Genomic DNA, 26,881 nt, shown 5'->3' with positions numbered 1-26,881 from the left:
CTTCTGCAAATTTGATCAGAAGTGATTTTGTGTTTTCAGGTCACAGATAAGGATGTTAAATAGTGTAGGGCCAAGAACCAATCTCTGTAGGACCCCCCTGGAAACACACCCACTCAATGGCAATTCTCCATTTACAGTTACATTTTGAGACCCATCAGTTAGCCAGTTTTTAATCCATTTAAAACATGCCATGTTAATTTTATATTGTTTTTTAATCAAAATGTCATGCAGTACCAAGTCAAACACCCTACAGAAGTCTAAGTATATTACGTCAACATGATTACCTTTATCAACCAAACTTTGTCTCATCAAAACAAGATAAAGTTAGTTTGATAAGATCTATTTTTCCATAATCCCTGTATTGATCTGCATTAATTACATTACCTTCATTTAGTTCTTTATTAATCGAGTACCGTATCAGCTACTCCATTATCTTGCCTGTGATCGACGTCAGGCTGAATGGTCAACTCATTTACCCTTTTTAAAAATTGGCACATTAGCTATCTTCTAGTCTTCTGGAACTTCCCTAGTACTCGAAGATACTGAAAACCAACATTAATGGTCCAGCAAGCACCTTAGCCAGCTCTTTCAAATCACTTAGATGCAAGTTATCTGGACCTGTTGATTTTAAAATGCCTAACTGTAGTAGCTTCTGTTTAACATCCTCCAGAGATAATAGTGGAATGGAAAGAGTTTTATCAACACCCTATGATGAGTCTGCATCATGTATTTCCCCCAAATATAGAACAGAAATATTTACTGAAAACTTCTGCATTATTGATAATTCTGCCATTTCCATATAGAAATGGTTTTGGTTCAAAAACCATTGTAAGGATTCTTCCTCCGCCCCCACCCCGAATATATTTTAAAAACTCCTTGTCCATTGCTGGCCATAGATTTCTCCTTGCATCCCTTATCAATTTTCTAAAGTTCCTACCTTCTAATTTATATTACTTACTAACAGCTTCCCTCTTCCATTTGTTTATATATATATATATACACACACACACACACACAGAGTGAGACTTGCGGGGGGGGGGGGTTGGTTTGTTTTGGTTTTGTTTTTTTGCTTTTTACAGCTGCCGTCATTTCCTCTCTAACCCAGGTCAGTTTTTCAATCAGGCACAGCCTTTTCCCTTGTTTGTGGCTTTTTGGGGCATCTAGTAAGCGGTTCTTAAATGATTCCCAACCATCATTCACTTTTTTCTGATTAAATTCTTCCTTGCAGGTGATTTGGCTCATACTTGTTTTCAGCTTTGTGAAACTGGCCCTCCTAAAGCAGCAAGAATATATATAACTGGTCTGGAGTTTGTCACATTTATAACGTGCAAGGAGAATAAAGTCATGATCACTCCTACCTAAGCTACCATTAACTTTTAGTTTTGTGATCAGTTCCTCTTTATCTGTTAAGACAAGGTCTAATATAGAATTCCCCCATGTTGACTGCAACAGGTTTAGAAAGTCCCAAGGATGTTTTAGTGCTGGCAGCATGAGAACACCAGCATGTGTCACTCAGACTGACGTCCCCCAGGATTGTGCAGGTTTTTTCCTACGTTACAGAAAGTTGTGTAAGGAGGCCATCATCCTTTTCCCATAAGTAAAACACACGCATACCGCCACACCGCACACCCCTGCACCCCACACAGAAAGGCTCCTCTCCTGGTCTCTTTCAAAGGGTTTATTAGAATAAATATTTACATCTATTGCAAATGGTTAATAGGCAACAGGGGACAGAGTTCCCCTCCCACCCCTGAATGGAGGGATAGCAAGGGACTAAGTGCTCATCTCCTCCACCCTCCGTCTGCAAGCGCAGGGCAGCGGGAAGCAGAGACCCCCCCAGCAGTGGGCAGCCCAGGGACTCCCAGCCTGGGCAGGACAACAGCCCTTCCCCACAGTCCCTACGCTCTACACAGAGCCAGCAGGAGTTGCCCAGGCACTGCAGGCTCCTCCCCTCCATCAGGCCAAGCCTTGATCTCAGGCTAGGCCCCTCTGGTCAGCCTCCCAACCCCTCCGCACCATTCCGCAAACGCTCAGAGTAGCTCAAGGGACCGAGAGGGAGCCTGCAGCAGAACCAAGCCGTGGGGTATGGACAGGCAGCTACCCTCACTGATGGGCCCAAGGAATGCCCTCTTCCCCTCGGGCACAGCTCCAGCACGGCTGCCTGGAGAGGGCTGTTCTAGCCACGGTCTCTGGCAGGAGGTGGAGTCCTGGGGCAGAGGGCAGCACTTTGTGGGTTCAAGGCATGCTGGGTCCTGCCCCGCGCTGTCCTAAACCTGTAAGGTAAAGTGTGACGTACGACAGCAAAGGGGGGCTCAAGCTACCCTCCCCGCCAAGCCTGAATCCACCCAGCACAGATAGGGCCCCTCCTTTGAAAGGGGCAGCCAACACAGCCTCATTCCAGAGCACGCAAAAGAAATCCCCCCCAGCCATGGGGGATATGGATCTCCCTAGCTCCTGTCCCAGAAGAGGCAAAGACATACATTCTGCCCAAGGAGCATGCAGAGATTCGGGGCAGAGGGCCTGGCTGGGAGCCTGAAATCCCCCAGACAGGTCTAGTTCCTGCCTCTCCTGGCAGCTGGGGCTGCCCCACCCCTCTGTAGGCGCATTCCCACCCCCAAACAGATGGTGGGCAGCAGGTGGTGGTTATGCCTTGGGTAAATGGCTGGCTCTGCTACCCTCCACTGCCCTAGAATCAGTGAGAAGCCACAGTGGGTGCTGGGAAAGGTTCCCAGATTGATGCCATGGCTGGGGTGGGGTTTTTAAATGGACTGCGGCAGACTATAAAGCAAACTGAGAAAAAAAACCCATTTGTGTCCCTTCAGCCCTCACCGTCCAGGACAACCAAATAGCCCAGTGCCCTACAGGCCCCATAGGGGAGCATGCCCAATACCAGGCAGTTCCCAGGCTCAGCTGGCTCCACCAATTCTGGGCTGGAGTGTGGAGGGCAGTCCACGGAGGGCAGTGGCTGTGTTCCTCTTACCAAGGGCTGCCTCTCACCCCTGTGCTGGAGGGAAACAGGAGAGCGCCCAGAGTCCACCTTTCTCTCGAGAGCAGCTCAGTCCCAGGGGGAGTCAGGCACACACGGTGTGGAAGGCTCCAGGCCTCTTGCAGGAGGGTGATGCTGCCCTGCAATGCCCAGATTTCTCCCAGCAGCAGTGGAGGTTCCTCCATTATGGCTTTTTTGAATGCAGGCAGAGGTTGGGGGTGATTTATTGAGAACTCCTTCACAAGTACATTCCGCCTGTATCTTGTATCCCGGAGAAATACCTCACCCCCTTTTCCCCATGAGCCAAGATATTGGCCTTAGGTGCTACTACCAGAGCTGGTGGAATGACTGCACAGGACACCAGGCAGATAGGCCGTGGCGGCCACTATGCCAGGAGACGTATCACACCATTATCAGAACCCAGGAGAAGATGACACTTTGTGGGCAACACAGCCAGGCTGGTCAGGGTGCCCCGGAAGTTCTCTGAGCTCAACTTGGTCGTGCTGGCCAATGACTCCAGCATGGAGTAGACGCCAATCTTGTTGGCCACGGTGCCGGTCACCACTTCACTGCCGTAGAGGTCAAAGGCATGGATGGGGTCGGAAGCAGATTTATACTGATGCAAAGGCTTCTGTTCCAGTTCCTTCCAGACAGTCAGGGAGTGATCAGAAGATGAGCTGATTAGCACACTGCCCTCTGCAGCCTGCAGGAGAGAACGTGCCAGTGAATCAGTGTTTCTGCGCTAAGAGCACCCCAGCCTGAGAGCCCAACTCTCCCCTCCCCAGATCACAGGAAGCGGACCCTGCAAACAGGAGTAGCACTGAGCTCCTCTCACCAGGGCACCTACAGCATCTTCTGCTGGCAAGAACTTGTCAGCCCGAGACACCCTCCCATCTCAGACTCCTGAGCGCAGTCTGGCAATTGGCACTCTCCCAAGGGACTATCGACAGCGTGCATCTCTGCCTCACCTGACAGCCCTCTCCCTGCACATTGGGGGCTTGCCCCTTCCTCTGTCATCCTGTTACTATTACAGAGCGGGCAGCACTGCCAGACTCTCTCCTCCCCAAGCCTAGGTCCACAAAGCACAACCCCGCTCAGGGATGCCGAGCTGAGGGCCCAGCTGAGACTGTGCAACACACTGCACTGAGGAGAGCAAAGGGCTGGGGCCGCTGCACTCTGGCTAGCAGTGCTGCGAGAGGGTAAACAACCCACGCAGGTGAACTTTGTTTAACCTGAACTGGGTCAAGGACACAAAAACTCCAGCGCTGCTCCCTCAGGGCAGGTAAATATGGACAAGAGTTACTTATTAGAATGAGGTCCTGAGCGGGGAGGGGCTGCTAGCCTCAGAGAGAGAGCAGCACCCTCCCTTCCTCCCCAGCTTGTGTGTCTGGCCTGCCCCTCACAATGCCCATGCCTGCTCATCAGCAAGGAGACCGGGGATCTGCTGGCTCAGACAGAACATGAGCTGGAAGAATCTAATGCACCAAAAGTCACTGGCAGTCCCTACGCAAAGCCCAGGCAAGGGGGCAACAGAGGTGGCCTTAAAATAAAAAAAAGTCAACCAAGAGTTTAAAAGACTTCTAAGGAGTGGGGGAAAGATGACAAATGGGCACATCTACTCACTGCCCTTTGAATGCTGCAGGAGCCACCGGCAGCAGGACACCCCACCTCAGCTCTGTTTTTCTGCTGCCGCAAGGCTCAGCAGGATCCACACAGCAGGCCCCACACAGCCAACTTGCAGCCTTTAGCGCCGTCTGTGGTCCCCCACATGCAGGAGCAGCCCAAGCCCTATGCCAGCCTCTCACCTTTATCTGCAGGATATCTCCCTCATGGGCTGGCCACCCCCTCAAGATGAGCCCAGTCCTGGTGTCCAACAGCACAATGAATCCAGATGAGAAGCCAGCCATTACGCTGCGCCCATTGGGACTGACAGCCAAGCAGCGGATGAGCCCAGCGCTCACTCCACTGGCCAAGCGGAACTCGTGCTACAGGAGACAGAGGTACAGACAGGAGTAGCCCCAGTTACTGAGTGACAGGAGAGGAAGCAGGGAGGGCCTGGATGCCAGGCCTAGGTCACCAGCCTCACCTTGTGGGTACCCAATCATGCATGGACTGGGAGTAGCAATGACTGGCCTGGTAAGAACCTTGGAGGTAGGTGCAGCTGTGGAACAGATCAGGGAGAGGGTGGCCCACAATGTCTAGAGATGGCAAAGACCCCGGTACCTGTAATCCTGGCTTCCTGTGGTCAATGAAGCGCAGCACAGAGTCTGCGCTGGCCACAGAGATACTGCTGTGGGGAGAGGGCATGGTGGTCACGGCGGTGATGGGAACTTTGCTGTCCAGTGCATCAAAGGTCCGGAGAAGTTTACCTTTGAAAAGAACAACAGGCTGAGTGCACCAGTGCAGCCTGCCTACCTCCCTGCAGCAGGGGAGGATCAGCAAAGCTGCCCCAATAGGCGTCACCGCTCAGGGCAGCGTGGGCCATGGCTCCCGGAACCAAAGGCAATTCCAGTCCTTGTGTGCAACTCATCACACACTGCTGCAACGACACCCATGGTGTCAGGAGGGCGGGGAGGGAGAAGGAAGGGAACAGAGGACAGTCTCTACCAGGAAATCAGCTGGGATCAGCAACACAAGACACCTCTACTCCAGTCTCCTGCCTCTAGAGGCAGACTAGACTTGCTGCTTCAGAGCAAGGGACCCCCTCTGTCCTATAGGTAAGACTCTGCCAGGAGCAGCAGGAGAACGGAATCACTCTGTCTTACTCTGCAGAGAAGCCCCAGCCAGCTGTTCCTCCTGAAATCAAGAGGACAGGGCTGGGTTTCCTATAGGTGCAGATGTACAGATTTAGCCTGGTCCTTCTCAGTAAGTGTACAGCCTGCTGAGTACAGCTCAGCCTCTCACCATTGCCCCGGCTTCCCCTCTCTTCAAACACTGCATCAGCAGACGCCCCCTCACCTGTGAACTGGTCCCAGACATGGACAGTACCATCGCAGCTCACCACCTGCTGTGGGGCCTCCAGCTGGCTCACGTAGAAGACAGATTTCTTGTGCTGAGCGTACGTGAGCCGTGACTCCGTCTCACTGGTGCCATCCCCACAGTTGTAGAGGGGCCAGAGACGGACAGTTTTATCTTTGCTGCCACTCAGGAAGAAGTCCTCACAGCTGAGTGGTGCCACACACTTGATGGCCCCTGTGTGCCCCAAGAAGCTCTGCAGTTTGATCTGGTGGAAGTGGAAGCAGGGATCGTGCTGGCTCACTCCGATCTCATACTGCCAGTAAGCCAGCCAGTTCCCACAGAGCATGTGGGCACTGCGGGGCAGATCCTGCTTCAGGACATTCTCCTCGCTGGCAGAACTGGGGCAAAAGCCATCAGCTCTGGGGCTGAAGCAGAGCGGGCCAGAACCCTTGTGCTGTGTGTCCGCAGGGACTTGAATGCGGTTTCCCACCAGCACACTCCCAAAGGTGCCCGAGTGACTGTCTTCATGGTGACTGGAACTGGGCTCGTTGCCTCGGGCATCCTGGTCCAAGCAGGCTGTGCTCGGTGCTGGCTCCGGACTGACCAGAGGCAAGCTCTTTGGATTCACGCTCTCCAGGTACAAGTTGGCCAGTCTCCCGACCAGCAAGTGGTTAGGGACAATCGTCCGGATAACATCACCTGAAAGTACAGAGCACAGCTCTGGAAGAAGGAACCTCTCCCCGGCCTCCCCATCTCCCTCAGCAATAGCACAAGGCTCGCAGAGCATCCAGTATTCTGCTGGCCCAAGGTCCCTCCAGATACCGTCACCTACATGTCCTTCCTGGTCAGAGGGGCAGGGAGATCTTCCGTCCCCTGCAGGCAGGGCAAGGCCCATATGATGTCCTGAGGGTTTATTCCTGTCCGTCAATGCTGCATTATGGTTCAAGGCTCATGCACAGAGCAGTTGCTGCACTTGGACCCCAGGCCAGGCATATAATCACAGAGTGCAGGGCAAGGACTGTTAGCACGAGGCCCCAGCCGCGAAGAGAAGGTAGCTGAAGCATACCTAGCAGGCAAGAGAAGGGGACATAGGTGGTGTAGGCCATCTCTGGGCTGAAAACCTTCTGTAACTCTGCCAGCACGGCTGGGTCCAGGTGCAGCACTCTCCCATCTGAGAAGGGCACCTCCAGCTCAGACGTCTCACCAGGGCTCAATGACTTTGAAGACAGACCCTGGACAAGAGAAGACAGATGATTTCTAGTGAGACCGGCCCCTCATGCGTTCCCTGGGCACCACGAGCTGCAACGTCCATGTGCCCACAGCCCCACGGGGAAGAGGGAGACAGATGCCACTGATGGTCACTAACCTGCTCCTGCAGTTCCTGCACTAGCGAGAAAGCCCCAAAGAAGGTTCCTACGGTGCCACTCAAGTGCTGATGCACCATCTCCTGCCCAATCCGCAGGCAGATCAAGGCAATTAAACCAATGGTCTTAACACACAGGGCAGCGCGGGCCTGGGCACCACTAGGGAACCTGAAGAGGACACATCAGTCACCACCCCACCCCGCAGACCAACAGTGTGCACCCACGTAGGGTTCTTGCCCTACAGGAGCACAGAGGAGAGACAGTACTGTCAGAGAGCTCCAGAGACATGAACTCTGTGTCATGCCGAGTCCTGGCACGAGGAGAGCCCACCGGGGGGGGTGGGGCAGAATGGCAGCGTGAGCCCCCATAGTCCCGAACCCACCCCCGCCCAGGGGAGCTTTATCCCAACCCGCTAGATTGCTCATGATGTTTTATGCACACCAGGCAGAGGAAATGCTAGGGTTTGGTGGGTGCTGATTGGTCCCTGGGCGTGATGGCTCTCTACACGCACCCAATGGCAGGCGAGGTCAGGAAGCCCAGTACTGGGAGCAGGACCTCCTGGCTGATCTTGGGGAGAATATCCATCAGGGTGGTATCTGAAAGGCACACGATTATCTTCTGGGTCAGAGTCACAGCTGCCAGCAGCCCAGCCTCCTTCCTGCTGTTTAGTCGGCCAGAGCCAACCCCACTGCTAGGGGCAACCTGGAGGGCAGAAAGAAGAGTCAAGCAGTCATAAGCTCTCTCCATTACCACCTCCCATTCCATGGTTACCTGCCTCCCTGCACAGGTCAGACAAGCCACATTCTGGAGCAGTTCCCAAGGAATTCATGCTTGCACCTCTCATGGCCTCCAGAGGAGCTTCCAACCATTGCTCAAGCACCGAGCCCCACCAGGGACCAACAGACTGCAGGGGAGAGGCTGAGCCCAAAGCCCTCACCTGCTGGAAAGACCCAGAAGCCAGGAGGAGGGAGAGTGATGAGAACAAAGCACTTCAATTCCATGGCACAGACAGTGTTTGCCTGCAGGACACACTAAGGCCTGGAGTCTGAGTGGGGGAAGAGAAACGGAGCACACAGGCCTCACCACCACCAGGCCATGCCAGGACGCTAGCAGAGCATCCTGGGAACCGGACTCCTGGGCCAGTGACATTCAAATGATACATTCTGAGGGGCCAGCCCAGCACGCTTCAGAGCTGGAAGAGCAGCGTAGGCCCAGAACCTCAAAGGTCAGGCTTGGAACGTACGTGACCATTTTCCCTGCCTTAAGAGCACTGGCTACAGCAGAGCTCTGGCCACAGTTAGCATTATTAAAGAGCTTTTCAGTGTAACACCAAAGGCATCCTTTCTAGATTATCTGCCCTACAAACCCATGCTCTTACCCAAGACGCAGGGCAGAGAGCTGTTTGCACTGAAAATGGGAACAATTCTCGGTGGCAGCTTACGATCACAAGCTACGTTTCTTCCCATCTTTTAACCCAATACAGCACAGTCTTGCACAAACCCTTCTGCCAAGCCCCTGCAGGAGCAGTTGGTGGGTGTGCCCCTAGTTTCACCTCTCCGACATCAGGTTGCCAAACACTGTTCCGCAACAATAAGGCAGCACATGGTGTGCCCCCACACACACACACGCACACACACTCACTCTCTCTCTCTATTTGGAGTAAAACAAGAGGCCAAAGCAAATCAGCTGCTAACATAACTCTAGCTGCTGACTTCAGACATTGAGAATCCCCTCCAGGGCAAATGGATCACAGAGAGCTGGTAGGGAAAGAGGCTTAACTCAGTGACTCCCAGGCTCCTGTGCTGACCACCTGCATGATAAAGCTGCTTGAAAGTTTCCACAAAGTTTTTATTGAAAAATGGCATTTTTTCAAAAACAAAATTTTTCCACAGAAATCTGACCAGCATTGCCAAAGGGTTCCATGAACTGTTGTGCCATTCCCCACCCACAATTTTTAATCAAAAAATGCTAAGGAAATGGTTACTGAAATTCGTCATGTAGCAAGAGTCTGTAAGTAGAAAAGTAACAACTATTTAAGAGAATAAAAATGGATCTGTTTTGTACACCTCAAAACAAAATCAAGGTTGATTTTTTTTTTTAAAACAGGGTTCCATTTTTTGATCACCTCTACTGCACACTTTGCCAAATAATCAACAGGAGCAACTAAGAATTTCAAACCAAGAAGCCCGTAAATCTTGGTAATGTTTCAGTATGGAATTGAGAGGCAGATGCCTTCAATCCCTCCTGGGCCTGTCCCATATCTATATAGTGCAGAACTCTTACACCAAGAGCTTCTGGAGACCGAGGGTTTCCAAACAGGAAATCCCTCCACTGCACCCATGGGCAGAAAGTGGGAACTCACTCCTGGAATTGGCAGTTCCTGCTCTGGCTGCATCAGCAAAGTGCTCTCCCTGCCAACTCCCAGCCAAGCAGCAGCCCATCAGGACATTGCTCGGCTTACGATGCCCAGGATTAACCACAGCTAATGCGTGTGCTCTGGAGACTAGCAGCTCCCTCAGCAGCCTGTGCTGTATATCATCCCTCCTGTGTGCCTGCAGCTCAACATTTGATGCATCTCTCGCTCCATCACATGCGTGAACAGCTACAAGTAAAGGAGAAAGAAGGGACACTAACCAGGTAGCTGATGTAGGGCAGGTACTGATAAGTCAGAACAGGCTCTCCATACAGGTATGCCATATACATGAGACAGGCCAGGACCGGCTTGGACACCTGGTCCCCCAGCACTGGTCGCTTCTGGTAGATGTTTCCCGCATTCAGAGGACTGTTTTCCTCATTGCTTGGTACAAACTGCTGTCTGGTAGGACCTGCCAGAGAGACAGCTCAGTGAGCTGAGACACACGCTGTGCTGAATCGCAAAGGGCACATTCATCCCAAGACTCACATGCGGGTCCTGTCCACCCCCCAGCCAGTCATGCACGCCATGCAGTTAGGTCTGCACCCCTTCTTGGGGAGGGCAGCAGTCACAGCAGATTGCTTTAGGACACAGTCAGAGGAGCAGCCCTTCAAAGGGCCTCTAAAGCAGGTGGAATGACATTACCGATATAGCAGGATGTGAGGAGACGGAGCAGGTTCCTTGCAATGTAACGGGATGTCACAGTAGGGCCCAGTTTGGCCGAGAGCCACCTCACCATCTTACAGGCTGTGTCTGAAAAACAAGAGCACAGAGTAGGAGAAGGAGCAATACTCTGCCACTCTGTAAGCTTCCCAGACCCTGCCCATGGGATACTGAGAGCCTCAGTCCTCACCAGAGCTCCCCACATAACTGACTCCTGACCCGCAGCATCGCCTGGGCTTCTGTCAGGCACCCTGCCAGCTGCATCAGCCAAGCGGCAACATCAGGACTCCATCTTCCACCCTATTAAAGTGTCCATTTGATAGATTCAGATTTGCTCTGATCCCCTTCCTGGAGAATTCAGGAGCACGTCCAGAGCTGGTTCCAACTCCTCCTGCAGGGGACTGGCTTCCCACCTCCCTCTCCCACGGCTGCACCAGTCACTCACCACCTCGGACAGGCGGCATCTAAGTGCAGCTCTTACCCAGGAGAATTGTCTGCTCTTTATCGTCAGAGTGGTCATGCAGCTCCTGCTCGTCCCCCTCCTCTGGCTCACTGTGGTCATCAGCCAGGGCAGCATCCATGGAAGGACCAGTGCCCACTGACAGGGTAAGCTCTGTAGCAACTGTGGCCTCGTCCTCCTCCTCCACCTCCTCTTCTTCCTCCTCAGAGTCTTCACTCTGCTTCAGGTCCTGACTGCTGTCCACAGACTTCAAGCTACTCTTGTCCTTCTGGGAATCCCCATCTGCAGGTCTGTCCTCTCCCAACGACACTTCACTGGCGCTGCTTTTGTCACTCAGCCGCCCGAGGCTAAGCAGCTCCTGCTCCTGAGACTGCAGGGACTCACTGACATAGAGGCCACTCTGGAAGTCCTCGTTCTCTGGCAGATAGACCTGGTCGTGGAAGCTGACTCCAGATGTGTAATCCAAAAGGTCAAGTGCCGGGGAACCATGATCCACATCCATTTTGATCTCTTCCCCAAATGCACAGGAAACTGGGCTGCCTCCTCCACTCTCCTCATCTTCAGCCATTCCCAGAAGGGACTTACTTTCTTCCCGGGAGCTCTCAACGCCAACAAGGATCTGCAGGATGTGAGCCAGCAGATTAGAGAGGAAGGACTGCAGCCCCAGACGCACCATTAACTGGGCCACAAAGCAGTCTGTGTACAAGTAAAACCGGCCATGGAGGCAGCAGGGATTCTCATATGCACCAATCAGGGGCTTGAGCAGGTACTTGTTTGCATTCTTGGGGCCCAAAGCTTTTGCTATGGGTTCAAACAGGTACCAGGCTGTATAGACTGCAGTGTTCTCCTCCGACATCAGAGATAAAATGAAGGGCAGCAGGATCTCCAAGCCTTCAGGAGTGATTTCACAGAGGATCCCCTCCAGCTGCTGCCACAGCTGGAAAACAAGCTCACGGCCCTGACTCTCATCCTCCACTTTCTTTGACTGGTAGGTGAAAATGAATTTGTGCAGAGATGGGAAATATGGAGGGAAGGGAACAACTGAGCTGAAAGGACTAAGGAACTGCAAGGGGCTGGGTGGCGGAAGACCCTGGGAAACAGGTTTGTACTCAAAAAGCTGGACTCTGTTCTTGGCCACTTTGTTCTTTAAAAGTCTCCCCTGAGTCATGTTCAGCTGCAGCAAAGTATCCAGCATGTGCTGGAGCGGGGCTGGGATCTCCTTCGGGTGATACTGGCAAAGATTCCGAATGGTCAGGAACCGCTCCAGCAGGGAGGCATCTGGCTTCAGGGTGCGAACCCTCGGCGCAAACACAATCTCAGCTATCAGAACTCCCAGTGCCTGCATGTCTCTCTGGAAAAGATCTGAGAGGCACAGCGGCGGCTCCACCCGTGGCTGCTCCGTCAGCTCCATCTCACTGTTTAAGCCTTTAACCAAGAAGTTATCCAGTTTTTCCAGCTCTTCCAGGGCCTGGACAGGATTAAAACCCTCAGGAAGTGTAATCTTCATCTTGTCCCTTTCAGCGTGATCCACAACACCAGGCTTACTCCTTCGATTAGGCCGGACATTTGAGGTTTTGCCTTCTGTAGGATAGGCAGGGAGGTTGGAGGGCTGAGCTGAAGGCATGCAGGGACAGGGCTGGTCGGCGGCTCTGCCAGCTGCAGGAATGGAATCCAGAGCTTCAGTGCCTTGCTCCAAGTCATCCTCACCACTGATGGATTTGTCACCAGACCAGCTCGTTTCACAAGGAGTGGCTTCCAAGACCAGCCCATTGACCCCATCACCCATCTGACCCTGGACATCCTCTAGGACTATTGTCTCTCTGGCATGCTGGATGAGAGGTCGAGCAATGACTGGCGCTTCAGCGGGTATGTATGCAAGTCCCACCATGCGTCTGGGATGTGGCTGGTCAAAGAGCTGCACCACTCCATAGCTGGTCAGATGGGTATGATTGTCCACCAGATGGAGGCAGACATTTTTCTCCTTGACAGCATCCTTCCCCAGCAGCTTGTAGCCAAAAGTGAGGTCAATCCAGTGGTGGAGATCCTGAGAGACTTCCCTGCTCTCCAGCAGCATGCGATGGACTTCAATGAACTCCTCACAGGAGCTGCACCAGGATGGCACATCCAGGTCAGGCATGTCAGAATGAATGGATTTAAAGATGGTGGGGTCTGTGTAGAACTCAGGGATACACTCATCTGGAGTCCAGCTCTGCATGCGCTCCATGCTAGCTGGATATTCATTTGGCTCCCACTGCGATCTCACATGACAACAGAGCACAGCCTTGGGTGTCCTCCGGGCAGTGTAGACGTAGTAGGTGATGTCCGAGAGCACGTCGGAGATATGGTGGGGCACATGGAGCTGTTCTCCACTTGATCCTCCGGCTGCAAATGCCTGCTTGGTCATCTCGTAGGTGAAGTCCAACTGCTTGTCTCCTTTATTGAGGCGGAACTTGGATTTTCTTAGGTCTCTAAACTTGCCATTTTTGGTGGTGAAATCCACCACCCAGGGGAGAACCGGGTGGTAGTTGGGGTCTCCCATTCTCCGTCCAGACAGGCGGTTCAGTTGCATAAGGTAGTGGAAGTTACTGACTCGCCCATGCACCCAATCCAGCACAAGGCCCCTGAGCTCCTCCTGGCAAGCTGTGCACCTAGCCTCCTTCCCAGTCCATTCCACAGCCCTGCTTTTCTCAGCCCTTTGTTCTTCTTCAGCTCTCAGATCCCTCTCTTCCTCCTTTGGTTTCTCATACTCACGGAGGTTAATTCTGAGCCTGCTGCACAGCTTCTCATCAACTGCCACATCGCGAAGGGAGAAGGGGCCACATGCCAACCCTGCTTGGTGACAGGCCCTCATAGCCTGCAGGACATGGAAGAGGATGAAAAGGACCTTGGCATGGCTGTTGGTGAGCTTCGCAGGGCTGAAGGTCACAATGTCATGCAAGCAATACTGCACATACGGGTAGATGATGTACAGCATGTTAGCTGACTCCAAAAGAGCTTCTGCTCGGAGGATGTTTGGGCAGGAGGACGTCCCCTTTGTGGCTATAGAACCTTCTTTGGCAGGAGAGGCATATTGGACACTCCTACCCACCTGGAGAAAAGGGCAGCCGTAGATCTTCTGAAGAGCCACTCTGAGCATGTCCAGGGCCTGCATCGTGGGCGGCATGTGAGCATGACAGGACGGCTGCACATACAGGCGGTGAGCTCTGTGCCACAAGTTTCTATAATTCTGGGAGGCAACATTCTGCATGAACCCATGGAGTGTTTCCACGCCCCCGTTCCGATCGTCCTGCGCACTGTGGTGTAGAGTCAGCGGATAAGCCAGCCTCTCTTTCCTCAGACCATGGATTTCCACTCTCGTCCAGCCAACAGGCAGCTTCTGCACAGAGTGCTGAAGGAAAGTCCTCACCTCCACCTCGCTCAGCCCCTCAGGCCGGGGGCACAGGCTGGGCAGCACCCTGCGCTCCTTCAGGCTCACTAGCCACTTCACTGGGACAAAGGCAATGAGATGGGTCCCCTCAGCAGCAGCAGCGAGCTGCCTGTGGTCAATATTCAGGTCTTTTTCCGCTCTCCTGAGGAGACACTCCATGGTGGTCTGGCACCGGTGCGTTCCGCAGCTCAGCGGTCTGTGTGGGAAACAGACACACTTTAAATGAGACAGGCAGCTTGGGGGCTGCGATTCCACCCATGCGCATGGGGCTCGAGGATTCTCCTCAGCCATAGGGTATCTGCGCTCCTCCCAGCCCAGGCAGACAGACCCACGCTAAGGGCTGGGGCTAGGACTGCTGGAAACAGAGAGTCCAGAGGCCCCGCGTTCTGGTGGCTAGTCCAGCCTCCGCCTTTAGCCACTAGTTCAAGCCTTGCTAGTGTGGGTCTGTCTTCCCCGGGCTGGGAAGCTCAGTCCCCCCCGCAGTGTGGACAGACCTAGGGCTCAAGACTCGCTCCTGAACGGGGGTCGCCTGAGGCCAGTGCCTTATGCCATGCGCCACAGGGCTGGCCAGGCCGCGCTCAGGAGAGCGGTGGCAGCAGCATTAAATCTGGGCAAGAGCAGCACATGCCCCCCCCACCCAGAGCCGGGGCGCCGCCGGGAGGGCGGGCCCCCCCCCCCCCCAGAGCCGGGGCGCCGCCGGGAGGCCGGCCCCCCCCCCCCACCACCACCACCACCACCACCACCACCACCACCCCCCAGAGCCGGGGCGCCCCCCCCCACCCAGAGCCGGGGCGCCGCCGGGCGGGGAGCTTTCAATGGAGCTCGCCCGACCCCTGGAGCCTGGCCAGCCCCGCGCCCCCCGCTGCGGGCGGAGCCGGGCCGGGCCCCGGGCAGGGGGACGGGGGACGCGCTCCTCCCACAGGGGACTGCGGCGGGGCGAGGGGGAGCCGAGCCGGGCCGGGCCCCGCAGCGGCCCCGTCTCCGCCCCCGGCCCGGGCCGGCCCGTACCTGCGGCCGCGGCGCGGGGCTCCCCGGGCGGGCGCCGGCCCGAGCCCTTAGCCCCGGCGGGCGAGGGCGGCCCGGGCCCCGGCCATGTTGGATCAGCTGATGCCGGTCACGTGCGGCGCTTCCCCGCGAAACAGACTCCACGTGGGGAGGCGCCGGGCGCGGCCCTGGCGGGGTCTGAGCCGGGCCTGGCGGAGCCCCGGGGCGGGGGCCGAGGCCGGGCCCCGGCGCGCTGCTCCCTCCCTCCGGCCCGGCCCGGCCCCGGCGCGCTGCTCCCTCCCTCCGGCCCGGCCCCGGCGCGCAGCTCCCTCCCTCCCTCCCTCCCTCCGGCCCGGGCCCCGGCGCGCTGCTCCCTCCCTCCGGCCCGGGCCCCGGCGCGCTGCTCCCTCCCTCCGGCCCGGGCGGTGCCTGGGTCCCGCGGCTGCTGGCGGGGGGCAGGTTCTCGCGGCTGGTCCTGACCCCCGGCCCCTGCTCCCGCCTGAGCGGAGCCCCATTTCTAGCATGGGAGGGACGGGAGATCGCGGACGCTGGTACCAGGCCTTTCCCTTCAGCCGTGAGCTCCCCCAGGGGCTCTCCGCCCCTGCGCCCACCTCCCTTCAGCTGGCCCAGGGGTGCCCAGGGGTGCAGCCCCCGGAGCGGATGTTCCAGTAGTCCCCCCCGTGACCCCACCCAGCCGGGTGCTCTGCAACATCCTGTTCTCCACAGTTATGCTGGACAGGGACAGCCCTTCCCCAAAAGAGGGCTAGCCAGCTTAAAACTAGGTGAATGGCCTACCTAGGGCCCACTGCCCCTGCACGGGCAACCAAATGGCAGATGAAATTTAATGTTGATAAATGCAAAGTAATGCACATTGGAAAACATAATCCCAACTATACATATACAGTGATGGGGTCTAAATTAGCGGTTACCACTCAAGAAAGATCTTGGCGTCATCGTGGATAGTTCTCTGAAAACATCCACGCAATGTGCAGCGGCCGTCCAAACGAACAGAATGTTGGGAATCATCAAGGAAGATTCAGAAAATATCATACTGCCTCCATATAAATCCATGGTACGCCCACACCTTGAATACTGTGTGCGGATGTGGTCGCCCCATCTCAAAAAAGACATATTGTAATTGAAAAAGGTTCAGAAAAGGGCAACAAAAATTATTAGGGGTATAGAACGGCTGCCATATGAGGAGAGATTAAGAAGACTGGGACTTTTCAGCTTGGAAAAGAGGCGACTAAGGGGGGATATGATGGAGGTCTATAAAATCTTGAGTGGTATAGAGAAAGTAAATAAGAAAGTGTTATTTACTCCATCTCATAACACAAGAACAAGGGGCCACCAAATGAAATTAATAGGTAGCAGGTTTAAAACAAACACAAGAAAGTATTTTTTCAAGCAACGCACTGTCAACCTCTGGAACTCCTTGCCAATACTATAACAAGGTTCAAAAGGGAGCTAGATAGATTCATGGAGGATAGGTCCATCAATGGCTATTAGCTAGGATGGGCAGGAGTGGTGTCCCTAGCCTCTGTCTACCAGAAGCTGAGATTGGGTGACAGGGCATGAATCACTTTATGATAACCGGTCTGTTCATTCCTGTTGGGGCACCTGTCATTGGCCACTGTCAGAGAACAGGATACTGGGCTTGATGGACCTTTGGTATGAGCAAGTATGGATGTTCTTATGGCATCCTCCAGCTTCTGAGGCCATCACCATAGGGCTGCTGGATAGGTCCCCACGGTAATTCCCTGCATGTCTGGCCTTCGTCACCTTGGACAGAATCTTTTTATTCCCCAGCCTGGCCTGGGAAAGAGAGAGAAGCCGCAGCAAGGACAGATATTAGGATGATGCTGTACAGAGAGACGCTGCTGTGCAGATTGGTGCTCTAGTGCAGGGCCCATGGGGTTGCATGGCTGAGAGCCACACAGGGCCGGATGTGGTCAAGTCACTACAGAAACGAAAGCAACACAGAACTACATGGCCCGCTCCTCCATCCACAGCAAGGAAGTGGGGAGGTGAGATGGTGCGGTGTGATCAGGGTAAACAGCCAGACAGCGCCCACGCAGCTCAGCCTGGCGCTGCTGACTTGCAACCTGGCCTTGCAGTTTCAGTCCTGAGCTCTCTGTGCACCTCAATAGTAATTTTCAGCCTGGGACATCTAGCACATGCCTTTCTCCCCCCACCCAAATAAAGGCTACTGACCCGTTCATGTGCTCCCTATTCTGTCCTTTCCCTAGACCCTCCCCACTACAGGGTTTTCTAAACTTTTAATTTGGGGGCAAATTAATGCCAGCTGGACACTGAGCACGGCCGGGAAGGAATCCCATCTGGCTCTTAGCACTTCCAGACCCTCTGATGAAAGGCAGAGGGGTTTTTATTAGTTTCACCTGTTGGAAGGTTTAGCACATGGCAGACAGACTGATGCACAGTCATTTGCACACGCAGTGCAGAGCAGTGTGACACACTCCTACAGCCGCAGTGCCATGCTTTCAGCTAGGCTGCTTGTGTGTGGCACAGTCATGTGCCATGCCGTGTGCACAGAGCCCTTTTCACAAACAGAGTCAGTTCCATAGAAAAGCAATGGCTTATTTTCTCTCACCTGAATTAGGGACTTTAGGAATCCTGTGAGCTGACTGAGGGACCTGGGATAGAGGCACACAAAGTGGAGTGGCAGCTGCGCTGGGGTCTGCCTCCTGGCCCAGAGAAAGAAACAGAGGAAGAGAGAAAGCAGAAGTTGGGAGCAACAGTGTCACGAATCCACTCCCTGCGCCACCAGCACATCCTGTGAGCTCCTTGTTCAGGGTCCTGCAACCATCACAGCTTCCCATTCGCTTGCTCACGCCAGCTTTCATGGGTAAGTGGGTTTTTGTTTCAGTGCAAGGAAAGAGTCCAGGGTAAACAGGCAGCATCCATTAGCCCAGATGGCTCCCAGAGGAGGCAGGGCCCTCTGTGGGGGAGTGTCAGACACTGCATGATGTGGATTACTTTTAATAAGGAGACTTTTCATTTGTGAAGGGCTAAGTTCCTGGTGCTGAGCCTGCAGCCCTGTCTGTGTCCTTCAGTTCCAGTCACGCCTCCTTTCCCAGGCCTGGGGGTTTGGGATGCGATTTTCCTTTCCTTGCCCCGCAGCCTCCTAGTGGTACCTGCTCAGCTGCTTTTGGTGCTGTGGCTACAAGTTCCTGCTCTGGCCGCACCTGTTCTCACCAATGTTGATTCAGGGACTTGTGCAACTTCTGCTGAGTAATTATTTGTGGGGATGAAACAGCCCTCAAGGCAGCAGGAAGGTCAGTGAAGAAACAAGGGACAAAACAGGCTGTAAATCACCTGGTGCATCATTCAGGGGAAGCCCATGTACTGATAGAGACCCCCCAGGGCAATTGGCATCTTCAGGAAGAGGTGTGGGATGGCCTGCCCTTTGGGCATCGGTCTGCCTTATATGGTGGCCAGTGCAGGATGCACTGGAGAAGACCTAATGCACCTGCAGTGCTGTCCCTTAGGGACACATTTCTGCCTGACCCCTTCCTGTGATCAGTTTATGACCTGGAACAAGAGATCAATAGTTCTTGGTTGTTGTATCCCTGCTAGCATCACTGCAGATGCTGTTCATTCATGTTCCATACAAAACAATGTTAAGGGAGCATTAAGCACTCCTGGATCAGAAAAGGCCAATGACCCACATGCACCCTTAACCCAGTCTTGGGTGTGCCTGCTTTACTGCACTCACACTCACACACTGTTTCTCACACCAAACCGAGACTAATCTGTGAGCGCTACCAAAGCCATCTCTGGGCTGTGGCCTGGCCTGGATCCTGACTGGGAGGCCTCCAAGACATGGGTGATTGGTAAGATCTTTGGAGTAAGGTCTTTGCCTTGTGGGTAAAGGGGTTTGGAGCCAGGGCTTTATCCCTGGGAGCCAGCCTAGGTTTGCTTTTTGGCTGGACTCTCACATGCATTGGAGGTGTGTCTGGATGGGTTTCCCTGTGGAATGTCAGCAGGGGTTATGTGTGTGTGAGAGGCACGCAAATGCCCTGGAGGATGGTGGGGTTAGACACTGCTTCTTGCTGCTCTGGTGCCCTGTCCCCCGACTAGACTTGTCTGGTCTCAGCACAGCTACAGGCAGGACTGGTCTGAGATCTAGACAAGGCAGTCAGGGTTCCTTAGCCAGCATAGCTCAGATGGCCAAGATCTGGCAGTTGTTGCTGGAGAAACAGACCATTCTCCTGGCTTCCATGTGGCCCAGCTCTGCAGAGAGCCCATGTTGCTGCTGCAAGGAATGGCAGTGGGGCTTGTGCCACCAGCGGTCTAGTCATCAGCTGTCATGCTTCCTATGTCGTGGTTTGTGAGTGCTAAGGGGTGAGCTGCATGGTGGGTGTGGCTGGCCGTGCTCCCAGAGGGAGGTGGTGCTCCACCTCTGCACAGTGCTGCTGAGGTGGGAAGCTGTTCTCTGTGAGTACAGCTGGGGATTTCAGCCGCTCCGCTGAGCAGGCTGGAAAGCGCTGCCCAGTTAACTCTCCTGCTTCTTGCCCATGCATCTGCCCTGGACGTCCAACCCTGGGTTGGAGCATTTGAAATGCTGCTTCTGAGGGCCAGAGTCTGAGAATAAGGGACGGGAAATGTTAACTCCTTTTCTCTTCTGTATTTGCTCATGAGCTGCTGAACCTGCTGTTGAGAGTAGCCATTGCCCTTTGCTTTGGGTGTCCTGGGCTCTGTCTTCCCCAGGTTTCCCTTTTGCTTTGCCCGCTCTCCTAGGACTGGGGTTGTTCTCACTCCTGTGCCCGGAGGGGGTAGGTGCAGAGTGCTGAGATGCTGCCTGCCCCAGCAGCCAAGTGAAGCCTTTCTCCCCACAGCATCCCTCACACACACCCCATCCCCAAGTCCCCCCCCTCACCCAAAGGGTTAGTCTTTAATGGACAATCTCTGGTCTCTGTGGTTCTCTCTCTCTGCGTCTGGGACCTACGCGGAAACTGCTGCAGCTCCTCCTCCAGGCTGCTGCTTCACACGCCCCAGCCACCCCCACCCTCTCTCACTACCAAAGCAGAAGATTGAAGTTTGCCATGCTAGAAACCTGTCCTCTCTGGAGGGAAGTCTGCTGAGGAAGTCTGGATAGCGCAGCCCCCTGGGCTCAGCTCCTTCCTCTCCCTAGGGCTGTGTGTGATTCAGCCCCCCAGAGCCCATAGAGGAGCAGGGACCTGTGATCCAAGAAGGCTCTGTCCTGGCCATGCTGCCATGGGTGGGGGGCTGGGCTTCCTCCTACTGCTCATCTTCCTGTGTGTCCGGGTTTGGGTTCGGAAAGCAAAAGTTCCCAGCCGCTCTGGGGCCCAGCTAGTCTGCAAGCCCTCTGCGCTGGCTACCTACCTGGAGAGCCAGTGCCAGGCCTTGAAAAGCCTATGCGAAGCCAGCTGGCCATGGAGGGCTCTCCCCACCCTGCAGACATTGGCCAGCATGATGGGGCCCCTGGATAGCAGGGTGCATTTTGTAAGGACCTATCTGCAGCTGAGCGATGAAGGGCTGGTGGCACTGGACTGGGCAGTGGGGCCAGCACAGCAGAAGAGGAGGCAGACATCCACCATCTGCAGCACACCTGTCCTGCTGCTTGTCCCCAACTCCTTCGGGAAGGTCACCCGCAACATCAGCAAGGTAATGAGGGGGAGGGACTGGCAGTGACGGGCAACAGGGCTGGGCACTAGGAACTGCAATCCCGGTTCTGCCACTGACTTACTGGGTAACCTTGGGCCAGTCACTTCCCCTCCTTGCGCCTCAGTTTTCCCCTTTGTAGAAAAAGGGACCATGATCCCGACCCCTTCAGCTACAGCTCAGAGAATTTCCTTAGACAAACAGCAACAGGACGCAGAGATGGAGCCAATCCCTACCCTTGAGGGGCAGAACAATGTGTATGTTTGTGGGGAGGTGGGACTCAGGGCAGAAGTGGGCTGTTTGGAGGGTTTGGAAGCACTATGGCCTATTTGGGTTGGGGCTGAGTGGGGATGAGTGCTGTGCCTGGCTGGAGAACATAGGGGGTCACACAGGATTTGGAAGGGTATACTGTACTTAGGGAATTGCTGCATAACCCCTGCCCACACCCACACCCACAACCACACCAGGGAGAACAGGCTGTTCCCATTAGGCAGCTGCATGGAGCTCCAGTCTGTCTCCCAGCTGCCCGAGGCAGAGGCTCTCTATCCAAGGCTGTGTATAAACCCCAGCAGTGTGTTCCTTGCCCAGCACCAAAGTGGTCCCCTAGCAATCGCTGCTAACAGTGGATTTAGTGCTGAGGTTTATCCCCCATCCTCCCACAACCCCACTGACCCCATTTGCCCTTTGGCTCTGCTGCAAGAGCTGACAAGCTGAATCTACAGAGAAGACAGTGGATTCTCTTGGACTGGGCTGGGAGACGTGGGTCGTTCTGGGCATCTTTAAACCTCTCTTCACCTTACCAGAAATGGCCTTAGTGCCACCTCACTAGGGCCAGCCCACAGCCTGTGAGTGCAGTTAGAACAACACAGTCAATACCAGCCAGAGAGCTCCCCAGCTAACTCCAGTCTCAGGGTCAGAAAAGCTTGTACTCCCTTTGCTGTTCGGTGCAACTGAGTCCAGGTTGTCCCGTCAGTGGCACCCACACCTAGTGCCACACGACCCCAACTGCAGCACGGCACATGTGCTGGGTCCCTATGACACCTCTTGATGCTCTTGCCCACTCCACACCACCTAGTGCTGATCTTCTTTAACAGCTTCATTAATCATTCCTGTTATTTAAACCCTCCCCCTACGTGATGCCCATCTGGAAAGGGGTAAAGAAGATGCCAGTTAAATTTTCCAATGATGCTGAATTGGGAGGAGTTGCAAACAAAGGGAGCTAGGGAGATGGGAAGCAAGGGCAGAAAATAACAAAATGCCATTGCACATGGGAAATGCAGCCAACCCACCTGACCATCTGGGGCAGAAACCTCCCTCTTGCAGGGAGAGACCAGGGAGGATATTAGAAAAAACTTATTCACTAGGAGGGTGGTGAAGCACTGGAACGGGTTACTAGGGAGGTGGTGCAATCTCCTTCCTTAGAGGTTTTTAAGGCCTGGCTTGACAAAGCCCCGACTGGGATGATTTAGTTGGGGTTGGCCCTGCTTTGAGCAGGGGGTTGGACTAGATGACCTCCTGAGGTCCCTTCCAACCCTGATCTTCTATGAGGGTGAGGGGTAGGGCTCATGGACTTAGAGGTGAGTGGATGGTGCGATAGAAAGCTGAATGGTCAGTGCTGTTTGGGGCTGTGCTGCAGCAGGGCGGGGGCTGTGGGTGACTCCCCTGGTACTGTATTGGCTTCACCCAATTAATAGATGGATTTATCCCAGTGGGAGCAGGCCAGAGATGGGCACACGACTGAGTTGGGGATGGAGGGGCTGACGCAGAGATTAAAGGCACCAAGTGCTCAACGTGCTTGCTCATTTGGGTGCCTCAGCTTCTGACCAGCCCCCATGAGAGCCTGCGGCTCCCACTGACTTCAGTGGGACGGTGGGTCCTCAGCACGCTGGGAATCAGCCCAGGTGTCTCTGGTTGGATGCCCACATTAGTGAGCACGTCTGCAAACCTCGGCCTGCATGTGGCGCCCGAGGCCAGGAGACAGGGACCAAGGCCGCATGGCCAGGGATCAGGACACTGAGGAAAGGAAGAATGAGGGAAACATTCCAGGCAGGGATACCATGGCACTGAGCAGAGGAACAGGCTTCTAAGACCCATCACCTGGGTCATTCATAAAGACATAGATAATGGCCACAGGGAAGAATCCTGACCTGGATTCCAGGTGTGATCACAGGTTTCTCCTGGTGTCTGAGTCCCTAACCCAGGGCCGTCCCTCGGGACGGGGGGGGGGGATGGGGCAGGGCGGAAGTGACGGATTTGTCTCTTCCAGGACTGACCATGCTGGCCAATCGCACCAGCCCACAGGGCCCCCCAAAGCATGGGGCCCAGAGCGGTCACCCCGATGCGTCCTACCCAAGGGATGGCTCTGCCCTAACCCACCAGCTGGTAGAGCTGCCCGGGGGTGGGGCCCTCCGAGCAGACAGGCTGTCCTTCCCTGTTGTTCCCAGGGCACTCACAGTGACTCCCTTTGTCTGGTCTAGCTATGTCACGTGGCACTCCTTCATGGCTACCATCCTGTTGTCTTTAACCGCCGCGGCCAGAACGGCTGCCCCCTAAGCACTACCGCGCTGCAGCCGTATGGGGATCCTGCTGACCTGCGAGAAGCCATCCAGTACATCCGCTCCCAGCGCCCAGGGGCCCTGCTCTTTGCAGTGGGGGAGAGCACTGGGGCAGGGCTCCTGTTCTCCTACCTGGGAGAATGTGGTTCCTCTAGCCACCTGACAGCTGCTGGCTGCATCTCCCCCATCTTTGATCCTCGGGGATGGTTTGAAGCTGGGTGCCCCTGGCTATGGCAGCAACTCTTGCTCATGTCCCAGAAGGTGTGGCTTAGCCGGTGAGTGACTCATCTCTGGGGCTGAGATGGACAGCGTGTAGCAATGGCCTGGCCCTGCCGTGTCTGAAGCAATGAGCCACAGCCTCCCAGCTCCACCATGCCATGAGTGCAGCTTTGCAGTGCACTGAGGGATCCCAGTGGCTTTTGCCCTTGTCCCATGGACCCACGTGAGATCCTGAGGGATCAGCAGATAGGGGACTGAGCTGGTGATCCTTTGGCCTGAGGGCCACATCGGCATTGTGAAACTCTATGGAGGGCCGGGTAGGGAAGGCTGTGCCTCCCCAAATGGCCTGGCCCCCTCCCACTTCCCGCCCCCTGACTGCCCCCCTCAGAACCTCCGACCTATCCAACCCCCCCTGCTCCTTGTCCCTGACTACCCCCTCCCAGGGCCCTTGCCCCTAACCACCCCACCCGGACCCCATCCCCTATCCAACCGCCTCGCTCCCTGTCCCGGGCCCTGACTGACCTGACCTCTATTCACACCCTCGCCCACAGACAGGCCCCCTGGGACTCCCATGCCTATCCTACCCCCCGCCCCCCGTTTCCCATCCCCTGACTGCCCACCGGAATCGCCTGCCCCTTATCCAATCCCCCCGCCCCCTTACCATACTACTCAGAGGAGCCCGCAGCCCCACTGCCTGGCCAGAGCCAGCCACGCCGCCTGCACTGCCCGGCAGGAGCCGCGGGCCAGGAGCCTGGTGGTGCACTGAGGCTGCGGGGGAGAGGGGACAGCAGGGGAGGGGCCAGGGACTAGCTTCCCTGGCCAGGAGCTCAGGGGATGGGCAGGATGATCCCGCGGGCCATAGTTTGCCCACCTCTGCCCTAGGGTGTAGCTGGAGCAGTCCTGGTTAGTGAGAATGCTTCTCAGCACAAGGTGGGGAGCTGCAGAGCCCTGGGGGAGGTGGACGAAGGGAGAAGGCCTTTTCTATCCCAGATAGAGCCATGGGGAGCTGCCCCATGCTCAATCAATGAACCTCCCCCAGCACAGTCCCCCCTCCTCATTCTCCTGCTTGGGCTCTCACCAGTGTCTGTCTCCCCAGGTTTGCCACGGTGCTAGGGGAGGTTCTTCCCCTGGATCGTTTCTTTGGGGGCCAGTCACTGAGGGAGCTGGAGGAGGTCTTGTTCTGCCAGGCCCAGACCTGGGACTTGTACTGGGAGAGGAACAACCCTCTGCGGGACGTAGACGAGGTAGCAGTACCAGTGCTGTGCATCTGCAGCCAGGACGACCCCATGTGTGGGGCCCCCAGGGACACGCTGCCCCGCGACCTGTTTGAGACAAACCCCTACTTCTTCCTAGTGCTCACCCAGGGAGGCGGACACTGCGGCTTCTTCAAGGATAGCCTGGGTGGTGCCTTCTGGAGCCATGAGGTGCTGCTGGAATTCTTCCACTCCACTGTGGATTTCCTCCTCACAGAGGACAAACTGAAGGGCCAGGCCAAGAAGAGAGGGCCCCGGCCGGTGCTGAAGGTCACCCAGGACAGAAGTGGCTGCAGGCAGGAGTCCTGTTGCCCCCACAATACGCCTGACATTTACAGCTGGCAGCGCTCCTACACCCACTGACAGCTGCTCTTCACTCGGCATCTGGAGGACGTTCTGCTGACCTTTGCCGAGAGCACTGTCTCATCAGCTGCACCTGGATGGTGTCTCAGCAGCCCAGACAGCTGGGTTGTGCCATACCCTCCCCCCCCGGCCCCGCTCTTGGGACTGTGACTCTTTGTAACAAGAACAGGGCCATCCCTAGTGGGGTGCAGGACCCAGGGCGAAAGAGATGGATTCGTCTCTTCCAGGACCGACCACCCTGGCCAATCGCGCTGGCCTGGTGCCCCCCAAAAGCACAGGGCCTGGAGCGGTCACCCCGAAGGGACGGCTCTGATCAAGAACATAGTATTTCAGTGAACAACTGGATCATGTTAGATGCTAACTGCAGCGTGACAGAGGTGCTGCGTCCTGGCTGGGTGTCAGCATCTCAGGTGCTGCCCTGTCAGAAGTGGTGTTTGTGTCCCAGGGCCAGTGGCTCCTGGTTGTGATAATGTGATGTGTTTCTGTGCCTTTGTGGATGGTTGCCAGGTACTGTGATGTCCCAGTGCTAGAAGATTGGGGCCCAGCCAGGTGCTATGCTGCAATGGAACAGAGAGGGATGAATGATTCTTATTTATTTTGTAGCACCCGAATTTATGCTGAGTGCTTCATGGAAGACATACGAAGACACAGGCCCTGCTGCAGTGAGCATATCTCTAGGTTTTACATGTGTCCAAGCAAATGGGGGTAGCTGAGAGTCGGGAGGGAGGCTGCAGCAGAATGATCAGGGGTGACTCAGGGTCACTGCCTGGGCAGCATTTTGGGCCTGTTACTTTTCTCCACGTAGCTATAAAAATAAGGAAGTAATTAGCATAGATTCCCTTCTTGAGGCTGGAACTGCTGTACGTAGCTGGGTGATGCAGTGCTAGACGCTCCTGGGCCCTCACCTGTAATGCACCCCTGTTGTGTAGTTGTACCTCCTTGCCCGTGTGTGCAGGCTAACTGGCATTCTTCATTAGGGCTCCATGACAAGACTAAAGGATGCTTGAAATGTTATTTTAAGCTCAAAGACGGGTGTCTTCCTTCCTGTTCTGCATCTCACTGGGATCAGTGGACACTCATTCACAGACCTGTCATACATGTGTGCACACTCACAGATGAATGCACCCACAGGTGTGCACACACACTCCCCCACTTTGCACACTAATGCTCAGTTCAGGTGACGCTTACCACACACCGCAGCCGGACAGCTGAGCTCTGTCCCCATAGGGAAGCCACAAGGGTACTTTATGCCTCCATAACAAACACCAGCACGTTATAAGTCCACCACAACCACTGGCTGATGCTGTGTTCCCCAAGTATCATTGCACCTAGAGCTGCCATGTCCCCATGTACCAGCATCGCAAAGGGGTCAGAGGTAAGGTTGGCTGGGTGTGTCGTGTGGAAAGCTAAGAGCGGCTAGGGATGTCTCTTGGAGCAGCAAGCAATGCCATGGGAAGACAAGGGACTTGTGCTCCAGTACAGGAAGGCCTGAGTCAATAACACAGATCCAGCAGCAGGAGGAAAACGTGTCCATTCTTTGAGGAGCTGGTGTGCCTGACTCCTCTGTATGCACTACTGGGCAACAAGCTG

The 26,881-nt window shown here is 55.2% G+C and overlaps 1 protein-coding gene and 1 pseudogene across 6 annotated transcripts; one reads left to right on the top strand and one right to left on the bottom strand.

Annotated features, from left to right (window-relative positions):
• Window positions 1–1,663: 1,663 nt before the first annotated feature.
• Window positions 1,664–17,956, bottom strand: WDR81 (WD repeat domain 81). Of its 6 annotated transcripts, none has more exons than XM_075120882.1 (11): window positions 17,867–17,956; window positions 10,866–14,467; window positions 10,367–10,474; window positions 9,943–10,133; window positions 7,820–8,010; window positions 7,311–7,476; window positions 7,011–7,176; window positions 5,945–6,643; window positions 5,210–5,355; window positions 4,792–4,971; window positions 1,664–3,689 (listed from the first exon to the last, which is right to left on the bottom strand). In XM_075120882.1, the coding sequence occupies exons 2-11, from the start codon at window positions 14,428–14,430 to the stop codon at window positions 3,372–3,374; spliced, it is 5,730 nt and encodes a 1,909-aa protein (XP_074976983.1). In that variant the 5' UTR covers window positions 14,431–14,467; window positions 17,867–17,956; the 3' UTR covers window positions 1,664–3,371. The 6 variants fall into 6 exon arrangements, with proteins under 6 accessions (XP_074976983.1, XP_048680176.1, XP_074976982.1 ...); XM_048824219.2 differs by lacking the exon at window positions 17,867–17,956 and adding an exon at window positions 15,280–15,465; XM_075120881.1 differs by lacking the exon at window positions 17,867–17,956 and having other exon boundaries at window positions 10,866–14,892.
• A 265-nt stretch (window positions 17,957–18,221) lies between these two features.
• LOC125623993 (protein ABHD15-like) lies at window positions 18,222–26,305 on the top strand (annotated as a pseudogene).
• The last annotated feature ends 576 nt before the right edge of the window (window positions 26,306–26,881 follow it).

Source organism: Caretta caretta, chromosome 17, assembly GCF_965140235.1.
Source record: "Caretta caretta isolate rCarCar2 chromosome 17, rCarCar1.hap1, whole genome shotgun sequence".
Classification (NCBI taxonomy): domain Eukaryota; kingdom Metazoa; phylum Chordata; order Testudines; family Cheloniidae; genus Caretta; species Caretta caretta.
The sequence above is the reverse complement of the archived record's forward strand: the minus strand, read 5'-3'. Positions and strand labels throughout refer to the sequence as shown.